Source organism: Aedes albopictus, chromosome 3 (assembly GCF_035046485.1).
Source record: "Aedes albopictus strain Foshan chromosome 3, AalbF5, whole genome shotgun sequence".
NCBI lineage: Eukaryota > Metazoa > Arthropoda > Insecta > Diptera > Culicidae > Aedes > Aedes albopictus.
Window position 1 is genome coordinate 56,668,575 of NC_085138.1, and position 21,249 is coordinate 56,689,823.

The 21,249-nt window shown below is 39.5% G+C and overlaps 2 protein-coding genes across 2 annotated transcripts in view; one reads left to right on the top strand and one right to left on the bottom strand.

The window, feature by feature from the left end:
* The window catches only part of LOC109411339 (uncharacterized), a 195,654-nt gene that overhangs the window by 54,478 nt on the left and 119,927 nt on the right, over positions 1–21,249 (top strand). The window lies entirely within an intron of this gene.
* Positions 15,065–21,249, bottom strand: part of LOC134284165 (uncharacterized) — a 43,975-nt gene continuing 37,790 nt past the window's right edge. Inside the window, exon 3 of the mRNA XM_062842540.1 lies at positions 15,065–15,367. Coding sequence (XP_062698524.1) covers positions 15,065–15,367 — 303 coding nt within the window. The remainder of the gene's footprint in view (positions 15,368–21,249) is intronic.

The following is a 21,249-nucleotide window of genomic DNA, read 5'->3' on the forward strand; positions in this document are numbered from 1 at the left end:
ACAAGTTTTGAAATTGAAACTACATCATTCAAGATTTTGTTTACAACCCATTGTTTACAGCATACCATGTGTATGATCTAATTAGTTCCTCTAATTAGGACTGAACGAGCATTTCAGTTTGTTATTTTATAAACACTTCGATAATTATGACCTGTTTATGTTCCTTTTTACCCTTCTTACACCCATAAGAAGGGTATAAATATCGCTCGAAAAACCGACTTTCGATCCGAGGCCCGGAGGGCCGAGTCTCATATACCAATGAACTCAGCTCGACAAACTGAGCAAATGTCTGTATGTGTGTGTGTGTGTATGTGTGTATGTGTGTATGTGTGTGTGTGTGTATGTGCGTTACAAAAAAAAGTCACGCACGTTTCTCAGCCGTCTGTCAACCGATTTGAGTTCTCTTGGAAGCAAATGAAAGCTACTACATCCTAGTAGAACGCTATTGAATTTTTTTTCGATTGGACGTTTGGTTACCGAGATATCTCTCAAAGAGTACTTATGAGTCATACTTCTAAACTTTTTAAGATTTTTGACCAAGTGTATCATAATAAATAATTCGGCCGTTTGTCAATCGATTTAAGTTCTCTTGGCACCAAATGAAAGCTACAACATCCTAGTAGATCACCCAGAAATTTTATTTCGATTGGACATTTGATTACAGAGATATCTTTCGAAGAGTACTTAGGATTTATACAACTAAACTTTTTGAGATTTTTGACCAATTGTATAACAATAAATATCTTAGCCGTCTGTCAACCGATCTCGGCTATCCTGGCACCAAATGAAAGCTACAACATTCTAGTAGAACCCTATACAATATCATTAGGATTGGACATTTGATTACCGAGACATCTTTCAAAGAGTACTTGGAAGTAATACAGGTTAACTTTTTGAGAGATTTTGGACCAAGGGTACCATAATAAATATCTCAGCCATCTGTCAACCGATTTGGGTTCTCTAAGCACCAAATGAAAGCTACAATATCCTTGTATAAGGCCCTGAAATTTTATTTTGATTCGACATTTGATTACTGAGATATCTTACGAAGAGTATTTCAATAAATTCTTTTTTATTTATTATTATATTCACTTGTTATCTTGCATTAGTTTTTCACCAGTCTATGGGAAATTATTTTTCAATAAATTATGCTGATCTCATACAAAGTGTATGCTAGCAGGTTATTGTTTTCAACAAAATTATAATTAACAAACTACAAATACACAGGAATTTTATGAAAACTAACAATATGTTAAATGAAAACTTTGAATTTATATATTGTGGGAAAAATGCAAGAACCGGACAGCCAAAATAACTAGTTAATGCCAAAACTGATAAACTTAGTAGATATATCATTTTTGTCCTTTTTACATCATAACCATGAATACCAAGTACTTCGGAGCTAATTTATTCGACTGATTAAGAGATATTAGACAAAGTGCATCTCGCTGATTTTCTTATCCTTTTTTTAATCGATTCAAGATTATTTGGCAGTTAACAAAAGATACAATATTCCGGAATATGAAAGCTATTTTTTTAACATTCCATATAAGATTCTAGGAGGTGTCTGGCATTTCTGGTAAGTCCATGGTCTGATGCTATTTTGGGAACCAATTCACTAGATGTCAAATCCACAATATTTTCTAGAACTTTTGGTCAATTACACAAAATAAATTTGCTTAATACGCATAATACAACAATATTTTTAATAAGTGTAAGAAGGGTTCTGTTCACCATAGGTGGATTAAATCGGGTTTTTGTATTTAGTTACGTACACTGTAGTGCATAATTGATCGGACGAACGCCGATTTTCATACAAAAAGACCATGTTTGAGATGCTGTAACTACGGTTTGCTTTGATGGATTGAGCTGAATTTTTGACACGGAACTACCAATATGCAGAATTTTACGTGTACAAAGTACAAAATGTTTTCGTTCACAGGCCTGGGCGTGACAAGGCGTTGAAAAATGTGCAAAAATGATCGGACAGCGGTATCCCTTTGATTTACACGCGTGCCGCTGTCCGTACTTTTACTGTGTGACATCAAACTAATCATAACTAATGTTGCTTTCGGATTGTTATCAATAACTTTAAAATAACAACATTTGTTATTGAAATATTTCCCAAATGCATTGTTATTATGTTGTTATCGAACTAACAAAACATGTTATTGAATTGGTCTTCCACGAACATTTTTTTGTTATGATTTTTGTTATTTTGCCGCTTATGACAGCTAAGTTTATAACATAATTTGTTATGTTAATAACATGAAAATAACTTATTTCATTATTCAGTTATTTTGCCAAAATAACACATTTTCTTATGCTGTTGTTATTCCCTTCTGCTCGGGACAGGATCAAAAAAGTAACAAATAATTTTGACATTCACCCGGGAAATTTTACTGGGGTGTCTTTTGAAATTAATGTATGAATTCGTTTTGGATTCATCTATTCTGCTGAAGATTGAAAAGTAATCCCGTATTTCGTACTGGGATTCCCCCAAGAGTACCTTCTGGGTATCCTCAAGATGTTTCTTTCGGTAGTACTCGTAGAGGTCTTTAAGCTTGAGCTTGATGTCGGATGTCGGAGTGTTGGTGGGATGTAGTTGGCAGAATGTTCACTCATTGGTATGTGGATGCCAGGCGTATGGTGATAGATTTGTGTGATTATTACATAAGCTAAAGCGGCACAGTTCACTTGATTCCATAACTTGTAGTCGTTATCTTATAGATTTACACTGTGCTGTAAAAGTTGGAAGCAGGTAAATGGTTTTTCAACCGTTTCTGGTTCTAGCGATGGCTTTGAACATATTAAATACATGAGTTGTATATGTCTAGAGAGGAGAGTATAGAGAAAGTAGATAGAAAGGAAAGGAAAGTAGTAGAAGGAAAGGGACGGCCCAGGGTTTGAACCCATGAGCTTCTGCATATCAATCAGAAGCGGTAGCCACTAGACCACCAAGCCCGTCTTTTGAAGTACTCGTCTTCTCAGTAATCCTCCAGAAGCTCGTTGTGGGAAATCTTACAGAAGTTCTTTAAAACCCTTTGGGAACGGATGGGTCCTATGTGCCCAGCCGAGAAAATCGACCATCACAAACGTGTTCTAGACTAGCGAGGTTGCATCTAGATAGGTGAAAATGCCGTCACCACAGGGTTAAGGGAATATTTCATGAGTTTCATTTGAATTCCTCCAGGAGCTTCTTTTGAGAATCCTCTAAGAGTTCCTCCTGAAAATAATTCTTGAGCTCCTTGTGATACCCCAAGCTACTCCAGAGGTTCTTTCTGAGAATCCTGTAGGAGTTCCTGCTGCAAATTCTCCAGCAGATCCTTCTGAAATTCTCAAGGAGTTCCTTGCGATTTTTTCAGAGTTTCTTTCAAGAATCTTCCAGATATTTTTTTCTATGAATCCTCCAGGAGCTCCTTCTGGAAAAGTTTCAGGAGATTCTTATGGGAATGCTTCCGGAGTCCCTTCGGAAACTCCTCCAGCAGTTCTTGGAGTAATTCTTACATCCTCTGCAGCGAACGCTTCTTCACCAAATATTTATACCTACCAATTATTTACATCGTTCCAAAAAATATTCCCATCGGTTTCTCAAGGTTTTCATCCAAAGATTTCTTCGAAAGATGCAATTCCAGGAGAAAAAAATATAGAGAATCGAAGATTCTTTCAGAGAGTCATTCAAAAATTCATTGTTTTTTTCCAGGAACTCTTTCAGGAATCAATGTTGAAATTTCTCCAGGTCTTATTCCAAATATTGACGGTTTCCCTCAGGCATTTATTTGTAACTTTCACTAGAAAGTTCTCAAAAGATTCTGAAAATTCCGTTAGAAATTTCTCCAAAAGTTCCTCCAGCCAGAAAAATTCGTGGAAGTACAACGTATTTTTCTGGTGATACTTTTAAAATTTATCCAAAGATTCTCTCATCAATTCATACAGAAATTACTCCAGAATCTTTTCCTTGGGTGTTTTCAAAAGAGTTATCAATAAATCTTTCTGTGAATACCTGCAAAGCTTCACCTGTTCTTCCAGGTATTATTTTAAAGATTGTTTCAAAAAATCGGTTTTTCAAAAATTTATTCCGGAGTTCTCTACATAAAACTTCCTGGATGTTTTATGCTTCTGCAGGAATTCATTCAAATTTTTTTCCCTCAAGGATTTTAATTCAGGGAATTTTATGTAGTTGTCCCTGAAGAAATTGTATAAAAATTTATTCTATGAATAAGATATCTCCAAGAGTAAGGATTCCTTTAGGAATTCCACTAGAAGAAATCTATTGAAGGATTTATATAATAATACCACAAGTACCTTTGTCTGCAATTTCTGCAGAAATTTTGACATTTTAAGAGCTTTTTTCAGAAACTTTTCTACGGATATCTGCAAGATTCCTATCAGACATTTCTCAAGCACTGTTCTCTTGCTATAGCTTTCAGAGATCTTAAAAAGTTCCTCACATAGGCGCCAACTTAGAAGGGGGGGGGGGGTTCAAGCATGGTTTTGCCCCCGCAATATTCGACGATTTTTCGATTTTCCCATACAAAAAATCAGAAAAATTAGGCTTTGCCCCCCAATAATTTGACCAAGTTGGCGCGTCTGGTTCCTCATGATTATTTTCTAGAAATTAAGAAGGTACCTTAAGGAGATTCTTCAGGAATGAAGGAATCCTAGAATCTAAAGAAGTATCTCAAGGTAGTTATCCCAGGGCATTTTAATCAGTAAACACAGGACTTTTTGTGAGAGAATCGCTCCAGAAAATTTTCATGAATAACTTCTAAGAATCTTCAAAGTTATTACAAGGAGTTTTTTTTAGGACGGATTGCTTCATTATTTAGGATTTTTAAAAAAAATCCTTCAGTCATTTCTTTCTCCGGAAATTATCATTGATTTCTAGGAAGAACCCTTAGATAACTTTCCGAAAAAAACTCTGTTGGAATAAAAAAAATAGATGAATTTCTGTAAAACTCCATGAAAGAACTGTCGGAGAAATCTGTTAAACTCTGAAGAAGTATCTGAAGATAGTTGAATGAATTCCTGACGGAACAGCAGAAGGAATCCGGGAATTTCAGAAGAATCTTTAAAGGAGTTTTTGAGGAAGTCTTCAGTAGAATTTCTGTAAAAATCTCAGGAAGTACTTACAAAGAGGAATATCTGAAAAAAAAAACCTGGGAAAATTTTTGAAAAATATCCCAACAGGAAGTGTTGAAGAACTTGCTAGAGATATATCTGGAGAAATTCATCGGAAAAGCTTTGGGCGGAATTCGTAGTAAAGTTTGTTTTTAGTAATCTTTAAGAAAAATCCCGAAGAAATTCTTGAATAAAATTCTTAAATGAGCCTGTAAAAATTTTTCTAGAGAAATGCATGGAGAAATTTCCGGAACAATTTTAAACTTTTGATTTGATGAAGCAGCTTCTGAAAGTAGTTCTAAAAGAATTCTTGAAGCAATTCGTGGACATATTTCTCAAGAAGTTCCACCTGGCGTAATTTCAGGTGGAACTCATGGAAACCTACGTAAGAGAATTCCTGGATAAATGGCTGAAGAAATTCTCCAGGGAATTTCTGAAGGAAACCTGTGAAAAAATTCATGGAGTAATTTTTAAAGCAATCCATGGAAGATTTCGTGATCAAATTCTTGGACAAATTTATGAAAGTATCTCATACAGAATTTCTGAAGAAATCTTTAGGGGAAGAAATTTTTTAAGGAATCCCTGGAAGAATTTCTTAAGAAAACTTTTGAAGAATTCCTATAGGAGTCTGTGAAAGTTTTTCTAGAGAAATCCGTGGGGAAATTTTTGGAAGAATTTTGATCTTGTGATTTTCTGAAGGAATCGCTGAAAGTTTTTCTGAAAAAATCCGAGAACGATTTCCTGAGAGATTTCTCGAACGGAATTAGGAAGGAATTGAAGCGGGAATTTCTGAACCCATGGAAGGTTTTATAGAGAAGTTCTTGAAGATTTTTTTTAAGGATCCTCTATAGGTAACTTCTGCAGAAATTCATGGCATATGTTCTAAAACAACTTTTGAATGAAATCTGTAGAAGAGTTACTGGAAGGATTTTGTTTTTAATATTTTCTTATGGATTCTCCATGGATTGGAGCAATTCCAGAAGGAATCCAAAGAAATTTCCCGAGGGCACTTTTATAAGTTCTTTGAATTTTTTTCTGAAGGAATCGTGTTGAGTTACAGATTTATAGAATAATAAAAAAATGAAATAACGGATGTCCTAGAACATCGAATAATTTGGTATAGGTACATAAATGAGAACTACTCCCACTGCGTGCGCACAGACATTTAATCATTCGAGCTAGTATATTATAGCATTTTCCACCCTGATCCAGTAGGCAGATAATCCAATCAACCGTTTCCGGAAAGTCGACTTCATCCATCGCTTAACATCGATTTAAAGTCAATCGACACCCCTCTAATCCTTCCGAAGAATTCAGGAACGTAGCGAACTTAAACCGCACAACAAACACCATCTACCCCCGAAAGCTCCAGAAGCAAAAATAACATCAACAATCGCGCATCCACTTTTGGTCGCGAGCAGGTGCCAACAGCGATTTGGCTATAGCTCGTTAAACAATGGCCCCTGCGCTCTAATGACATAATCGTTCCGCGACCCCGCGTCTACTCCGGTCGACAATAACACTAAACCCTCCGACAGAGACCCGAGCTAATCCTTTCCGCCAGTTTCGCGAGAGCGAGCGGCGGCAACGGCGGGTCCCTCCAAACATAATCTTTCACTTTTACTTTCATCTCATCTCTGCTCTGCTGTCCGGTCCAGTCCGGTTGGTTGGTTGGTTGTTGTTGTTGCTAGGCTGATTGTGTGGATTACGTTATGGGTTGCCTCCAGCAGTGCCCCTCTAGAAGCGACGCGGATGCCTAAGGCGCGTGCAACAACTGACTGTCGGCGTCGTCGGCGAGAGGTTTTAAATGGGATTTAAATATGTGTGGCACGCCTTTCTCCTGTTGTCTTGATGTGGTCGGAACTAGGGAACAGGAAAGATTGAGGCTGTGAGTAGTTTGCTGTGTTCAATCGATTGCGTTGTTTGCTTCCTTTTGGTGATTGGGAGTAGGAAAGCGACAATGTGGTGTTCGCAATAAGTATCAGTGGTAGTCGGACAACAATGTTAACTAACGCAAAAAATGGACTTGGTGAACGTTTAACAAAGTCAAATGAAATAAATTTTAATTGGTGTTACATTAAGAGGCTTTTCAACCACGAATGTTCGACGAAAAACAGTGTTTGGGACTGTTTTTCATGAATAAGACTTGATTTGAACAGCAACTGAACAGGAACTGAACAGGAACTGAACAGGAACTGAACAGGAACTGAACAGGAACTGAACAGGAACTGAACAGGAACTGAACTGGAACCGAACAGGTACTGAACAGGAACTGAACAGGAACTGAACATGAACTGAACAGGAACTGAACAGGAACTGAACAGGAACTGAACAGGAACTGAACAGGAACTGAACAGGAACTGAACAGGAACTGAACAGGAACTGAACAGGAACTGAACAGGAACTGAACAGGAACTGAACAGGAACTGAACAGGAACTGAACAGGAACTGAACAGGAACTGAACAGGAACTGAACAGGAACTGAACAGGAACTGAACAGGAACTGAACAGGAACTGAACAGGAACTGAACAGGAACTGAACTGGAACCGAACAGGTACTGAACAGGAACTGAACAGTAACTGAACAGGAACTGAACAGGAACTGAACAGGAACTGAACAGGAACTGAACAGGAACTGAACAGGAACTGAACAGGAACTGAACTGGAACCGAACAGGTACTGAACAGGAACTGAACAGTAACTGAACAGGAACTGAACAGGAACTGAACAGGAACTGAACAGGAACTGAACTGGAACTGAACAGGAACTGAACTAGAACCGAACAGGTACTGAACAGGAACTGAACAGGAACTGAACAGGAACTGAACAGGAACTGAACAGGAACTGAACTGGAACCGAACAGGTACTGAACAGGAACTGAACAGGAACTGAACATGAACTGAACAGGAACTGAACAGGAACTGAACAGGAACTGAACAGGAACTGAACAGGAACTGAACAGGAACTGAACAGGAACTGAACAGGAACTGAACAGGAACTGAACAGGAACTGAACAGGAACTGAACAGGAACTGAACAGGAACTGAACAGGAACTGAACAGGAACTGAACAGGAACTGAACAGGAACTGAACAGGAACTGAACAGGAACTGAACAGGAACTGAACAGGAACTGAACAGGAACTGAACAGGAACTGAACAGGAACTGAACAGGAACTGAACAGGAACTGCGCAAGAGCTGAACAGGAACTGAATTGGAGCTGAACAGGATCTGAACAGGAACTGAACAGGAACTGAACAGGAACTGAACAGGAACTGAACAGGAACTGAACAGGAATTGAACAGGAACAGTGTACATAATTTAATCTTAACTTATTCTAATGTCTCAATGATTTATAATTAAAATATCAACAATCTAACTTGAATTTTTGATTCTTCTATTTGCAGGTACGTTTCAACATAACTTTCAAGGCTTCAAGACAACCGAGCTTGCTAGTAAGACAGTTGGAATGCTCCCTTCAATTATATTACTTATTCCGCATAATTCTTCTTCAACGAGAGAGAGGATAATTGGACAAATTGCCCCTACACAGTTCCACCGCACACAGCCAACTCACCGCTCTATTCAAATTATTGCCCATATCTCGAACCACAGCCACCGTCCCTGCCACAACTATTTAGCCGGCCCGCTTACTAGCCGAGGCCAAAGTTATGAATGTTTCGTCGTAACATTCGAGCACTAAAATTGAAACCTTAACGGGTCCCCTTTATACCATTCCGAGAAGTGGTCCTCCGGGCCCAATAAAGTAACTTTTGCGATGCTTCGTATCGCAAAAAGCTTGAAATTGCTCTTCAAAATTCGAACTGCCATATATATCCTTAGGTGCGGGCGACCTACTACCGGCGCCTCTCACTTCCAAGCATTAGAAGCATCTAGATTGCGGGGGAGGCCACCAGAGCGCTGCGGTAGAGCACAAGACACATTAATTGAAACATTAGCTGACACCGCACCGACCGTGTGTGTACTACGTGCATGCTCGGGTGCTATTTGTCAATGGCACCATAAACCGGTAATCTTCGGCGATTTAAACTTGAGGCTGTTTGATCCATTCACTTCTCGGTTGGTCGCTGGCTCCTAGAGAGCAACCAGCAACGTTGTGCATTTAGCGGTCCTTTAACGAGACGAGGTAGTTTATAGAGGGAGGGAAAAAATAAGCATCCAAGTCACATCTCATAAATCTAGGTACATAGTACGCTACTTCAACAAAGAAGCGCCGCTTCGAGAGCCATTCACCGTTGATTGCGTTTTTAGAACGTCGTGTGCTTCTTTGTACAGATCAGAGATTCCCATCAATTAAGATGATGTTTTGTTTATTTTTTCTTATTGGATGATTAGGATAAATTTGAAATATGTTCGCCTTATTTCAATTCTATTAGTTTTGCCCTCGACATTATTCCCGGAGCTCCTCCAGGGATTCCTGCCGGATTTATATCGAAATTTCCAATGGAATTCCTCTCAGGCTTTCTCTCGTGATTACTTCAAAAATTTCTTCTGGAATTCCCTTGGGGATTTTTTGAAAATCCTTCAGGAATTCCTTCAAATATTCCTCTGGGGATTCATTAGGAAATTGCTTGTGGGATTGTTTCAGGAATTTCTTCCAGTATTTCGAAAGGACTTTCCCCAGAATTTAAATTAAAAATCCGGCATTTCCTCAAGGGTTTCTTCAGAAATTCTTGCAGAGATTCCTTATGAGGAACCTTCGGAGGTTCCTTCAGATATTCAGGCTTTCCTCCCGGGATTTTTGGATATTTCTCCTGACTTCTTTGCGGAATTCCTCATAGAAGTCCTCCCAGGAGCCACCATGTAAATCAAACCACAATATCATCTAGCTCTAGTGTGCCTCCAGAGATTTCTGTCAGAATCAATTCAAGACTTCCTCAAGAATTCTTTCCAGGATTTTTTTAGGGATCCAATGAAAGCTTCTTCTCAATATTTGCAAGGGATTCCTGGGATTCATCCAAGAACATCTTTCCACGATTCTTCCTAGAGGTCCTCCCAGGAGCCACCATGTAAATCATCTCACGGTTTAACCCAGTTCTATCCCTTATAATGCGCATCTAGAGTTTTTTGCCGGATTTGTTTCGAAAATTCCTCGAGAATTTCAAAAATTTTTTGTAGGAGTTTCTTCAGAGATTCTTTCAGGGATTATTTTAGCAATTCCTTGAAAGATTCCTACCGAAATTCTTTCAGGGACTTATCCCAACACTTCCTTACCCAAGCAACACACATGTTATATTAGAGTTACGAGAGCGCAGGTTTTGGTTGTATAGAAGTTAATTTGACGTAATTCTAACATTATGTTGGAATAACGTCGAATAAACTTCTATACAACCAAAATTTACGCGGTCGTAACTATTATATAACATGTGTGTTGCTTGGGTAGTGGTTTCAGTCTGGGATTTCTCCTGGATTTTTTCCGGGATTTCTCTCTTGGACTCGCGGGAATTTATCCTGTGATGCCTTCAAATTGTTTTCTTCAAAAATTTCTTCAAGGATTCGTTTAGGTATTCCTTCCGGATTTTCTTCATGTATTGCCCCCAGAATTCTTTAAAATATTTATCCTGGAATTCTTCCAAACATTTCTAAAAACTTAATTTACGAAAGTCTGTCAGGGACTTTGTTTCAGTATTTTCAAAGAAGTCCAGGTTTCACTGAGGGATTCTATCAGATTCCGTCAGATATTTCATCAAGTATTCTTTCCATATTTCCTCCTGGGATTTCTTCCAAAACTCTTCAGGGGTTCCTTCGGTATTTCCTTCAGAGATTCTTTCCGGAATTATTTTGTTCTTTTTCTGAAGCGATTTCTTCCTCTAAAGAATTAAAGGATTTTCTATAGGTAGTTCCTCCAACTCCAAGGGATTTCAACCCGGGATTTCTGCTGGGATTCTTTCCGGAATTCCTCCCGTGGATCTCTTAGGAATTTCTCCTGTATTTTATTCATACATTCTCCTTGGGTTCTTTGAGGGATTTCTTCCGGATTTCTCGAGAAATTCCTTCCTGGATTCTTTCTGGGATTCTTCTGAGATTTCTTCAGGAATTTCTTACGGGACTATCTTAGAGTTTCATCCAGATATTAATCCCAGAATTCTTCCCAAGATTTATCAATAATCCCCAGACTTCTGTCAGAGATTTTTCAGTGTTTCCAAAGGGATTTCTCCCAGGAGTCAGTGTGAGATTCTATCGGAGATTCAATTAGGGGTTTTTCCTCCAAATACTTCGAGTGGGATTCCTTTGGCCATTTCTTTCGGATATTTTCCAGAAATTCCTCATGAAGTGCTTTCAGAGATTCCAGATATCCTCAGAGATTCCCTCCTGGAATTCTTCCAGGTCTTCCGGGTTTCTTTCAGGGATTCTCACATTGTTTTCAGGGTTTCCTGTTGGGTTTTCTTAGGGGATTTTTCCTGACATCTTTTTGAGATTCTTCCAAGAAAAACTCCCAGGAGCCACCATGTAAATCATCCATGTAAACCATGACTTCCCCCAGTTTTATCTCGAGTTCCTCACAGGGTGTCCCCAGGAAATCCTGATGGAATTGTTTCAAGAATTCCTTGTCGGCCATTTCTACTGGGATTCTGTGAGTGATATTCTTTCGGTGTTTCAAAAGGGATTTTTCCTGCGATTCTTTTAGAGATTCTTTGAGGGATTCCTCTCGATGATCTCAAAGGTATTCTTTCATAAAATTCTGAAGGATTAAAAAAATTTCGGCAAGGGATTTCTCCCAGAACTCGCATAGTGATTTCAACCGTGGATTTCTCTTGGAATTTTTTCCGGGATTCCTCTCGTGATTCTTTTATCGATTTTTGCTTTTTTCTCACTGGATCCTCTAGAAATCCTTCCGGATGTTTAGAGGATTTCTTCCCGGGACTTCTTAAGGGATTCCTTTAGTTGTTCAGAATTCTATCAAAGATTTCTTGAAGAATAACTCCCGCAATTTTGTAAGGGAGTTTTTCTAGTATTTTCCAGGGTTTCTCCCAGGAGTCACTGAGAAATCCCATCAGATTCCATCAGAATTTTTTTCCTAAAATTTCGAGAACGGACCCTTCTACCATTTTTTGTGATATCTTCCGACTTGTTTTCAGAGATTCGATCACAAGGCGATTCCTTCTGATATTCTTTCAGAGATTCTTTCCGGAACTCCTCCAAGTATTCTTTCCGGGTCTCTTTGAGGGAAATCATATTTTTTTCTGTTTTTCTTCCTGGAGTTTCTTAGATGATTTTTCTTGACATCTTTCCGGGATTCTTCTTAGAATTCCTCCAAGGAACCACCATGCAAATTTTCCCACGATTCCACCCAGCTCTATCCTGAGGTTCCTCTAGGGTGTCTCCAGGGATAACTACCGGAACTGTTTTAAGAATTCCTTTCAGGATTCCTTTAGGTATTCCTGCTGGGGTACTTTCAATGTAATATTTTCGGTGTTTACAAAAGGAGTCTTTTAGAGATTCCTGCAGAGATTCTTCCCGGGATTCCTTGAAGGATTTTTTCACGATGTTCTTGAAAGAATTCCTTCGGGGAATCCTAAAAGAGATTTCTCCCCGAGTATTAAATAGTGATTTAAACGGAATTTTTCCTGGAATTTCATCCGGGATTCCTTTCATGATTCATTTAAGGATTTATTCTGTAATTCCTCCTAGAAGTTGCCTGGATTTAAAAAGAACTACTGGAATTCTATCAGTGATTTTTTTCTAGTTTTCCTAAAGGGGTATCGCCCAGGAGTCAGAGCTTCCATCAGAATTTTTTCTTCCAAAAATTTTGAGTGCGATACCTTCTGCCATTTTCATGGACTTTTTCAGAGTTTCCACCCAGTATTCTTCTACGTGTTCCTTCCGGGTTACTTTCAGGGATTACCTCCAATTTTTTTTCCACGATTTCCTCCCAGGATTTCTTTGGGGATTCATCCTGGCATCTTTCCGGAATTCTTCCTAGAACTCCTCCCAGGAGCCACCATGTAAATCATGGAGTGCATCCAGGGTATCCTGTTGGAATTGTTTCAAGAATTTCTCCCGACATTTTTACAGTGGTATTCTGTCGGTGTTTACAAAGGGATTCCTTCAAGGGTTCTGTCAGAAATTCTTCCAGAGATTCTATTGGGGATTCCTTGAAGGATTTCTCAAAGAGTTTCTTAAAGGGATTCCTCAAGGATCCTCTGCCACGGATTCTAACAGGATTTTTACCAGAATTTGCATTGTGATTTCTACTCAGGATTTCTCCTGGAATTTCTTCCCGTGGTTTTTTCAGGAATTTCTCCTATAATTTCTTCAGATATTCTCACTCGGTTTCTTGATACCTCCTTCTGAATTTCTTTCCGGATGGCTTTTCCAGATCCCTGCTCTTTCCTCCTAGGATTGCTTCGGAAATTTCACCTGGAATTTCTTCAGGGAATGCTTCCAGGATTCCTTTAGAGATTCCTTAAGAAATTAATCTCGGAATTATTTATAATATTTCTCCCGGGATACTTCCAGGGACATTTTCCAGTATTTCCTAAGAGTCCCAGACGTCACTGAGTGATACTATCAGAGATTTCATCAGGTATTTCCACAACAATTCCTCTCGTCGTTTCTCCAGATATTTCTTCCGGTTTTTTTTCCAGAGGTTCCTCACAAATCACTTCAAAATTTCTTCAAAAATTTCACCCGAGATTCTTTCAGATATTTCTTCAGAGATTTTTTTCCAAAATTTCTTCAGGGATTCCTGCCGGGATTTCTTTAACCCTTCAGCGCGCGCGCTGTTGTAAAAAGTACAACACTACCAAAAAACTCGCTTTTCGTATACAGGGCACGCGTGGTGCAGTTTTGGTTGCTTGATGGCGCGCGTCCTGGAAGGTTAATGATTCCTACCGGTATTGCCAAAGCAATTTCTCCAGGGAATCCTAAAGAGATTCCAGCGCTGAAAGTCTCTATAATAAAGACAAATCAATCAATCAATAAAGAGATTCCTAACGGGAGTCTTTCCAAGGTTATTCCATTGATTTGTCACTAAATTTGTCTGCAAATTCCAACTTGATATTTTCACGATATTACTTGAGGGACTCCTTCCGTGATTTCTCTTGATATTCTATCAAGAATTCCTACCGGGGTTCCTAGCTCGGATTTTTCCTGGGAATCTTTCAGTGATTGCTTCTGGGATTTCCTCTAGAATTTCTTTCAGGATTCTTTCAGACACTTTTCCTGGGGTTTATCTGTCGTACTTATCGTACTTGTCGTACTAGTGTCGTATTTGTCGTACTTTTGTTGTACTTGCCGTACTTGTGCCGTACTTGTGCCGTACTTGTGTCGTGCTCGTCGTACTTGTGTCGTACTTGTGTCGTACTTGTCGTACTTGTGTCGTACTTGTCGTACTTGTGTCGTATTTGTATCGTACTTGTCGCACTTGTTGCGTACTTGTCCTACTTGTGTCGTACTTGTCGTGCTCGTCGGACTTGTGTCGTACTTGTCGTACTTGTATCGTACTTGCGTACTTGTGTCGTACTTGTCGTACTTGTGTCGTACTTGTTGTACTTGTGTCGTACTTGTCGTACTTGTCGTACTTGTCGTACTTGTCGTACTTGTCGTACTTGTGTCGTACTTGTCGTACTTGTCTTAATTGTGTAGTACTTGTATCGTTCTTGTCGTACTTGTATTGTACTTGTGTCGTACTTGTCGTACTTGTGTCGTACTTGTCGTATTTGTGTCGTATTTGTCGTACTTGTGTCGTATTTGTGTCGTACTAGTCATACTTGTGTCGTAATTGTCGTACTTGTGTCTTACTTAACGGACACGGACACGTTCAATGCTTCCAGTGAGCTTTTCGCTCTTTGAAGAAAGCACGATACTAGACAATGGACTAGCATGCAACGCCCAGTGGCACAGCCGAAAACTTTTCCTGACAGCTGCGGCGGGAATCGAACCCGCGCTCCTCAGCACGATGCGACTAAGAGCTTGGTGACTCTAGCCACACGACCATGGAGCCACACTTGTGTCGTACTTGTGTCGTACTCGTGTCGTACTCGTGTCGTACTTGTCGTACTTGTGTCGTACTTGTCGTACTTGTCTTACTTGAGTCGTACTTGTCGTAATTGTGTCGTACTTGTCGTAATTATGTCGTACTTGTCGTACTCGTGTCTTACTTGAGTCGTACTTGTGTCGTACTTGTGTCGTACTTGTGTCGAATTTGTCATCCTGTGTCGCACTTGTCGTACTTGTGTCGTGCTTGTCGTAATTGTGTATCGTACTTGTGTCGTACTTCTCGTACTTATGTTGTACTTATCGTACTTGTCGTACTTGTGGCGTACTTTTCGTACTTGTGTCGTATTTGTCGTAATTCTGTATCGTACTTGTCGTATTTGTGTCGTACTTGCCGAACTTGTTGTACTTAGAAAATTTTCGTATTTGCGAATCTCCAGCAAATTGAGAACATCTGTTCAACAGTCCACCACTCCCCTCCAGAATTCCACACAGATCAGTGATTTGCAAAATCACTGCACTAAATCAAACATCATTTTGCACCAATGGAGGTTCATTGGCACGAGCCTACACTACAAGTGGCCCCGCAAATCGCGATCCGACCAGCACCGGTGAACGCGCAATTTTGCATGATCCCACCTGCTACAGCATCACTTAGTCAACCCGCAGCATACTGAACCTCTGCTGGCTGGTGCCAGTCAGCGAAATACCCGCCTGAGGACTGCGGAAAGAAGCGCGAACGACAACAATCTATCTATGCTATGCTATGGACGGCTCGCGAATGTGCGAGTGGCAGTTAATCATAACGCTTCGCGTATGATGTAACGCAAAAAAGGAACGAGGCGCCTCTCGATGGTGCCGTCTTCTATCGGTCGTTGTTGTGTTTATTGGCTACCAAGTGCCATTCTGAATGGCCCCTTCGGTAGTCGAGGCAGCCACAAAACGCGCTTAAAGAATGCAGAGGAATACAATCGACGAATCTAAAAAAATACCCCACAAGAAAGATCTGTACAAGTTGGGACAAAGGATTACCGCGGCCCCTTCTGGGTCCTTTTCTTCTGCCACAGAAATCTCAGTAATCGTGATCAGGTTCCAAGAGATGTAGTTCAGATTTCTGATCAATTTTCCAGTTACAGCCTTTGTATAGTCGCAAAAACCTTTTACCGTAGATTGAGAAGGCTCAATCGCGAAACAACGCCGATGTGACGGAATGATACTTGCTCGCGCCCCCTTGAGCTGCGAAGTCGGTCATCCACTCTACCGTGATGTGAGTAGAGTGATCTCGTGTGTATAGGGACAAGCGAACTGCTGCTGGATGGTTGGTTGCTGCCAGAAGTGACTCTTTGTTGGCAATTGTAGGGCTTATGCTGTGGGTATAATATTTTACCCATTGGCTTGCGCGTTACAGTCCTTACACGATGGATGGTTTATGACTAGTCGTGTAGATCAATTTAGTTTTCTGAGCGTTGAGAAATGTGCTGGAATGAAGTAATTTCCAAGTTTTGTAATGAAGTGTCAGGGCATAATGCAGAAACTCAGAGCAATTTGAAAAATGTGAAGCAATGCTCATGAGAGCATGCGGAGCTTGGAAAACACTCATCAGTTAACAGTTGACAATTTTTAGACCCTTTATTTTTTTATTATTCTCCTTGTTATCATAAGGAAACAATTATTCACCATTCCACATATCTCACAGTTGTTACACTTTTCACGACAAGCTTATTCAACAGCAGCACCCTCATGTCATCTAGTTTATTTTTAATAAGGCAACGAAAACTACCTACCTCCGAAACGCATTGGGCACATTCCCATCGTTCTCATCGGAATTCCCGCACGATTCCAACAATGCGTGGCGCGGAAAAGCCACTTCAGCTTCCAGCTGTTCGTCGATGCGAAACAGTTTAATTTGGAAGCGCCCGCGAGCAGCACATTTCGAAATTTCGCGAGGGAGACTGTTAGATAATGATCTGTCCTGGAATTGAACGAACATGGAACAGTCAGTTTCCGGTGGAATGAAATGGGAAATTCTTGTTAATCCCGTTTGGTTAGCGGGCCTGCAAGAGGGCATCATTGTATGTTGATATGGGAAAGCTGGAAATAATTCTAAATAAATGGTCTAAATTATGAAAAGAAATTGAATCTTATTGAACTGTCCAAGAGTCCTCAAAAACTACTTTATTTATGGGAATTTTAACTTGGCGGTAATTCTTCACGAATATTCAAAAAACTTTCTTTAGTAATAAGGTCATCGGATCTACAAGCGTAGCTAGCGGATCTTTCGTTATATTATGTATTATACACACATAAGACTCATAAATATATGCTTTATCCGATTTAATCGCGAAACTCCCATGAAAATCCTTCTAAAAACGCCTTGACACCCCAAATAAAACCCACTTTAAACTCCCCTAAGCCTCTTCAGACGCCCTGAAATCTCTGGTAATAATTCCTGAAGCTTCCATGACGCCTCCAGATATACCCAGAAACCTCTTTCAATCCCCCTAAAATCCCTTTCGGCTGAATAAGCTGTTATTCAGCTATGATTGTTACTTGGGTATTGCTTCACGACCCAGAGAAGCAAGGTTGTCAGCACGCATGTTCACCTTAACCTTGATGCTGCGGTTTTCTGGTACACATATCTCAGCAGTGATCTAGTAATTCCTGAATCTCCTAGACAAAGGGATGCTTAGGTCAAAGCAACTGCAGGGCGTTACTCTATACACTAGCCCAAATAATACACTTTGTAGAACGAATACTGCTACAGGAAATACCGTGGGAAATTCCCCAAAACACTATTCATAGCTGCCAAAAACAGGGTTAGGGGCTGTCCATAAACCACGTGATCATGGGGGGGGGGGGTTCGGCCAATGACCATTTTGTATGGACAATTTTTTTTTGTATGGACCAATGACCACGCGGGGGGGTGGTTGAAAAGTCCCAAAAAAATGACCACGTGGTTTATGGACAGCCCCTTACTGCAATTACCTAGCCCTGAGATAGTCCAGTTTCCTCTTGGGTGGGTTATTACCGTAAGGTATCTTACTTTGTTAGGTGTGCGTGTAGTAGGGATATTTATTGTGAAAATAGTAAAAGCGTACTTCAAACAATTAATTCGGTAGCTGAGGCGTTGAATCGCATTGGCAAACGAGAGATGCAGCCCTCACTGTAGTGAAGGTAGCGTCAATGGGGCGGATACAGTGAGAGCTTCCCGCTCGCGAAAGGAGATGACAGCTTTGAAAAGGGGGAATCGACAGCTGGGACCCGGGAGTCAAAAAGGGCCTTGCTAGCCTACCCCGGAAGCTGCCGTTGGCTAGACCAGCAGCTTGAGACCTAGGCACGTCCCCTTTTAGACCGGTGCGATCGACTCCGGGGGTCAAAAGTTGTTTCAGGATTTAGATAGACTGTAGTCAGAACAAATATGTTGAAGGTCTTGCTTTAAATCTAGCATCCAACGTAGGGTAAAAGGGTTGTTTGTTTGTTTTATCTGTATTAACGAGATTTTTAGCCCTAGGCTAGTTCATCTCGGGACCCACACTTTACTTCCCTTCCGAAGGAAGAACTCACATTTTTGTGAGTTTGTCGGGAGTGGGATTCGATCCCAGGTCCTCGGCGTGATAGTCAAGTGTTCTAACCATCACACCAGGTCCGCTCCGGTAAAAGGGTATAATACGCCCCACCGGGGCAAAACGCCCCCCTTCATTTTCTAGCGATTCAAGCGCTTTTTGCATGCGTGATCGATTGGAAATCTTAACTATTGATGAATAATTGCCATCAAGCTGATCCGTTAGTTGATTGGTACAGAAAAGCAATAAAAATATCAAAAAGTCTGAAATCGAGGCTTTTGGTGTAATATTTTCTCTCTTGTAAGCTGACTTCATTGTGAACGAAGCTAGTTCTGTTCGCTTATGTTATTTTGCAACTTTTATACAGTTAAACACTTGTTAAAAGGCCCTCCTAGGATAAGCATGTGGTGGAATTATCCCCTGGCACAGTTTTATCACGGGGCTGGACGTTTTTCTTTTGATGGGGCGTATTGCCCCGTTTGTTTTGATAAGGTAAATTTTGGAACGTTTTCGGAAAACGTTTCGAAGCTTCCATAGCCGCTCCTTCAAAAGCAAAGTTCTCATGCAACACTTCACTGACTTTAGAAACAACGATTTGCAGTGGACAATAGATGGAATAAAGCACCAATTTTAGATATATTGCCATTTCTGCTTAAGGGGGCCATATTATACCTGTTTACCCTAATGATCAAAACTTTAAAGCGTCAAGATTAAATCTCGAAATTCTACCATGATTTCCTTCGCAGATCATCGTTTATGGATGCCTTCATATTTTTTCCAGGAATTCTTTCAGAAATTATTACTGGAGCTTGTCCTGAGGGTTTTTTTAGATATTCCTCCATATATTTTTCTTAGATAACATAACAAATTACTCCACAGATGTCCTCTAAAATGCACATTTTTTATAGAAAATTCTTCCACGAATTATTCTTCGGCATTTCTACAGGAATCTCTCTAGAAATCTGTCAAGAATTCTTCTAGAATTCCTCCAGGAATTTCTCCAAAAGTTACTGCAGGTATTCCTCCTGGAGTTGCTTCAAAAACTTATTTGAGGATTTATTCGGACCTTTTTTCCAGAAGTTCTTTCAGACATTTAACCGTTGATTCTTCAGGCATGTTTTCCTGAAATATTTCTAGGAATACTTCCCACGTAACACTTGGAATACCAATTAGTCTTAAAGAGGTTTTGAAAACCGTCATGAAACCAAACACTTTTTATTTTGGTTTTAAATGGCTCTAGAGATTCTAAGAACTGGTATATTTGACTAAAAATGTTACTTGGGGCTGGATCGGTTGCTTCAGTTCTCATAATTATTCCTTTCCAGATTCCTCAAAAAATCATTTCCTTCAAAAATGTCAGAAATATTTCATTTCATAGCATGGGAAATTGCACAAGAACATCTTTCAAGCATTTCTCCTCAGTTATTTCAAGGAAATCTTTCGGGGATGGTTAAGAAAATTTCACCAGGGTTTTTTTTTCAGAAACTATTCAAGGGTGTCCTTTTGAAAGCTTAGGGATTTTCTTGGATACTACTCCAAAAATTCGATAAGAAATTTCTTCAGGAATTCCTGCGGTAGTTTTCCTTGGAATCATTGTCAGATTTTTTTCCGCAAACTTCTCATAAAATTCTTTTAGGAATTCCTTCAGAGATATCTCAGGTATTTTTTTTAAATTTATTCCTCCAGATATAACTTGAAAAAACTAACTCCAGATATTTTTAAAGATTTTCTTCTTCTAATCTAGCACAAGTATCTTCTGGACTTAAACCAGACATTTCTTTAGACAATTCTAAAGGGTTTTCTTAGGAAGTTTTTTAAATTTTGTTTTTGGTATAATTTTTGTAAAAATTGCTGGAAAAATCTCTAGAGGAATTTTAAATGAAATATTTCTGACGGAGTCGCAGCAGCAGTTTCCAAAATAACCTTTGTGAAAATTTCTGCAGGAATCCCTGTAGGAATTTCTCAAAAAATTTTCGAAAGAGCTTTTGGGTGAATTCCAGCAGAATTTTTTTAAGAGGAAATTCATGAAAAAAAGTGAAGAAATTCGTTGATTAAATTCCAAAATAAAAACCCAAAACACTGAAAGAGTCCCTGGAGAAAATCGCGAGGAAATCTTTGGAAAAGTTCGTGTAAAAATACCTGTACGAATTTCTATAGGAACCAGCGGAATATTTTCTAAAATAAAACGCTGACTGAAAAAACTTCTAAAACAACCTTTGGATGCGGAGATGATTTTCTAAACAAATTCTAGGTGAAATTTCTGAAGAAATTCTGCAGTGTATATCTGATGGAAGCGCTGGAAAAGTTTACAAGATTCCATGTAAGAAGTTTCGAAATATTTCTTGAGAGATTTTATAAATTATTTTCTAGAGTAATTTGTAAAGATGTCCTGAGCGCAATTTTGGAAAAAAAATCCGAAGGAATCTCTGGAGAAATCTCTGGAGAAATCTCTGAGGAGTTTTTGTAATAATTTCTAAAGGAAACTCTTCCGATTTTTTTTTTCAAATATCCCTGAAAGATTCAAGACTATCTGGGAATTTGAAGGAAATAAAAAAAAGCCTTGGAAGATGCTTTGCAAAATTTCTGAAGGAATTCAGAATTTTTGAT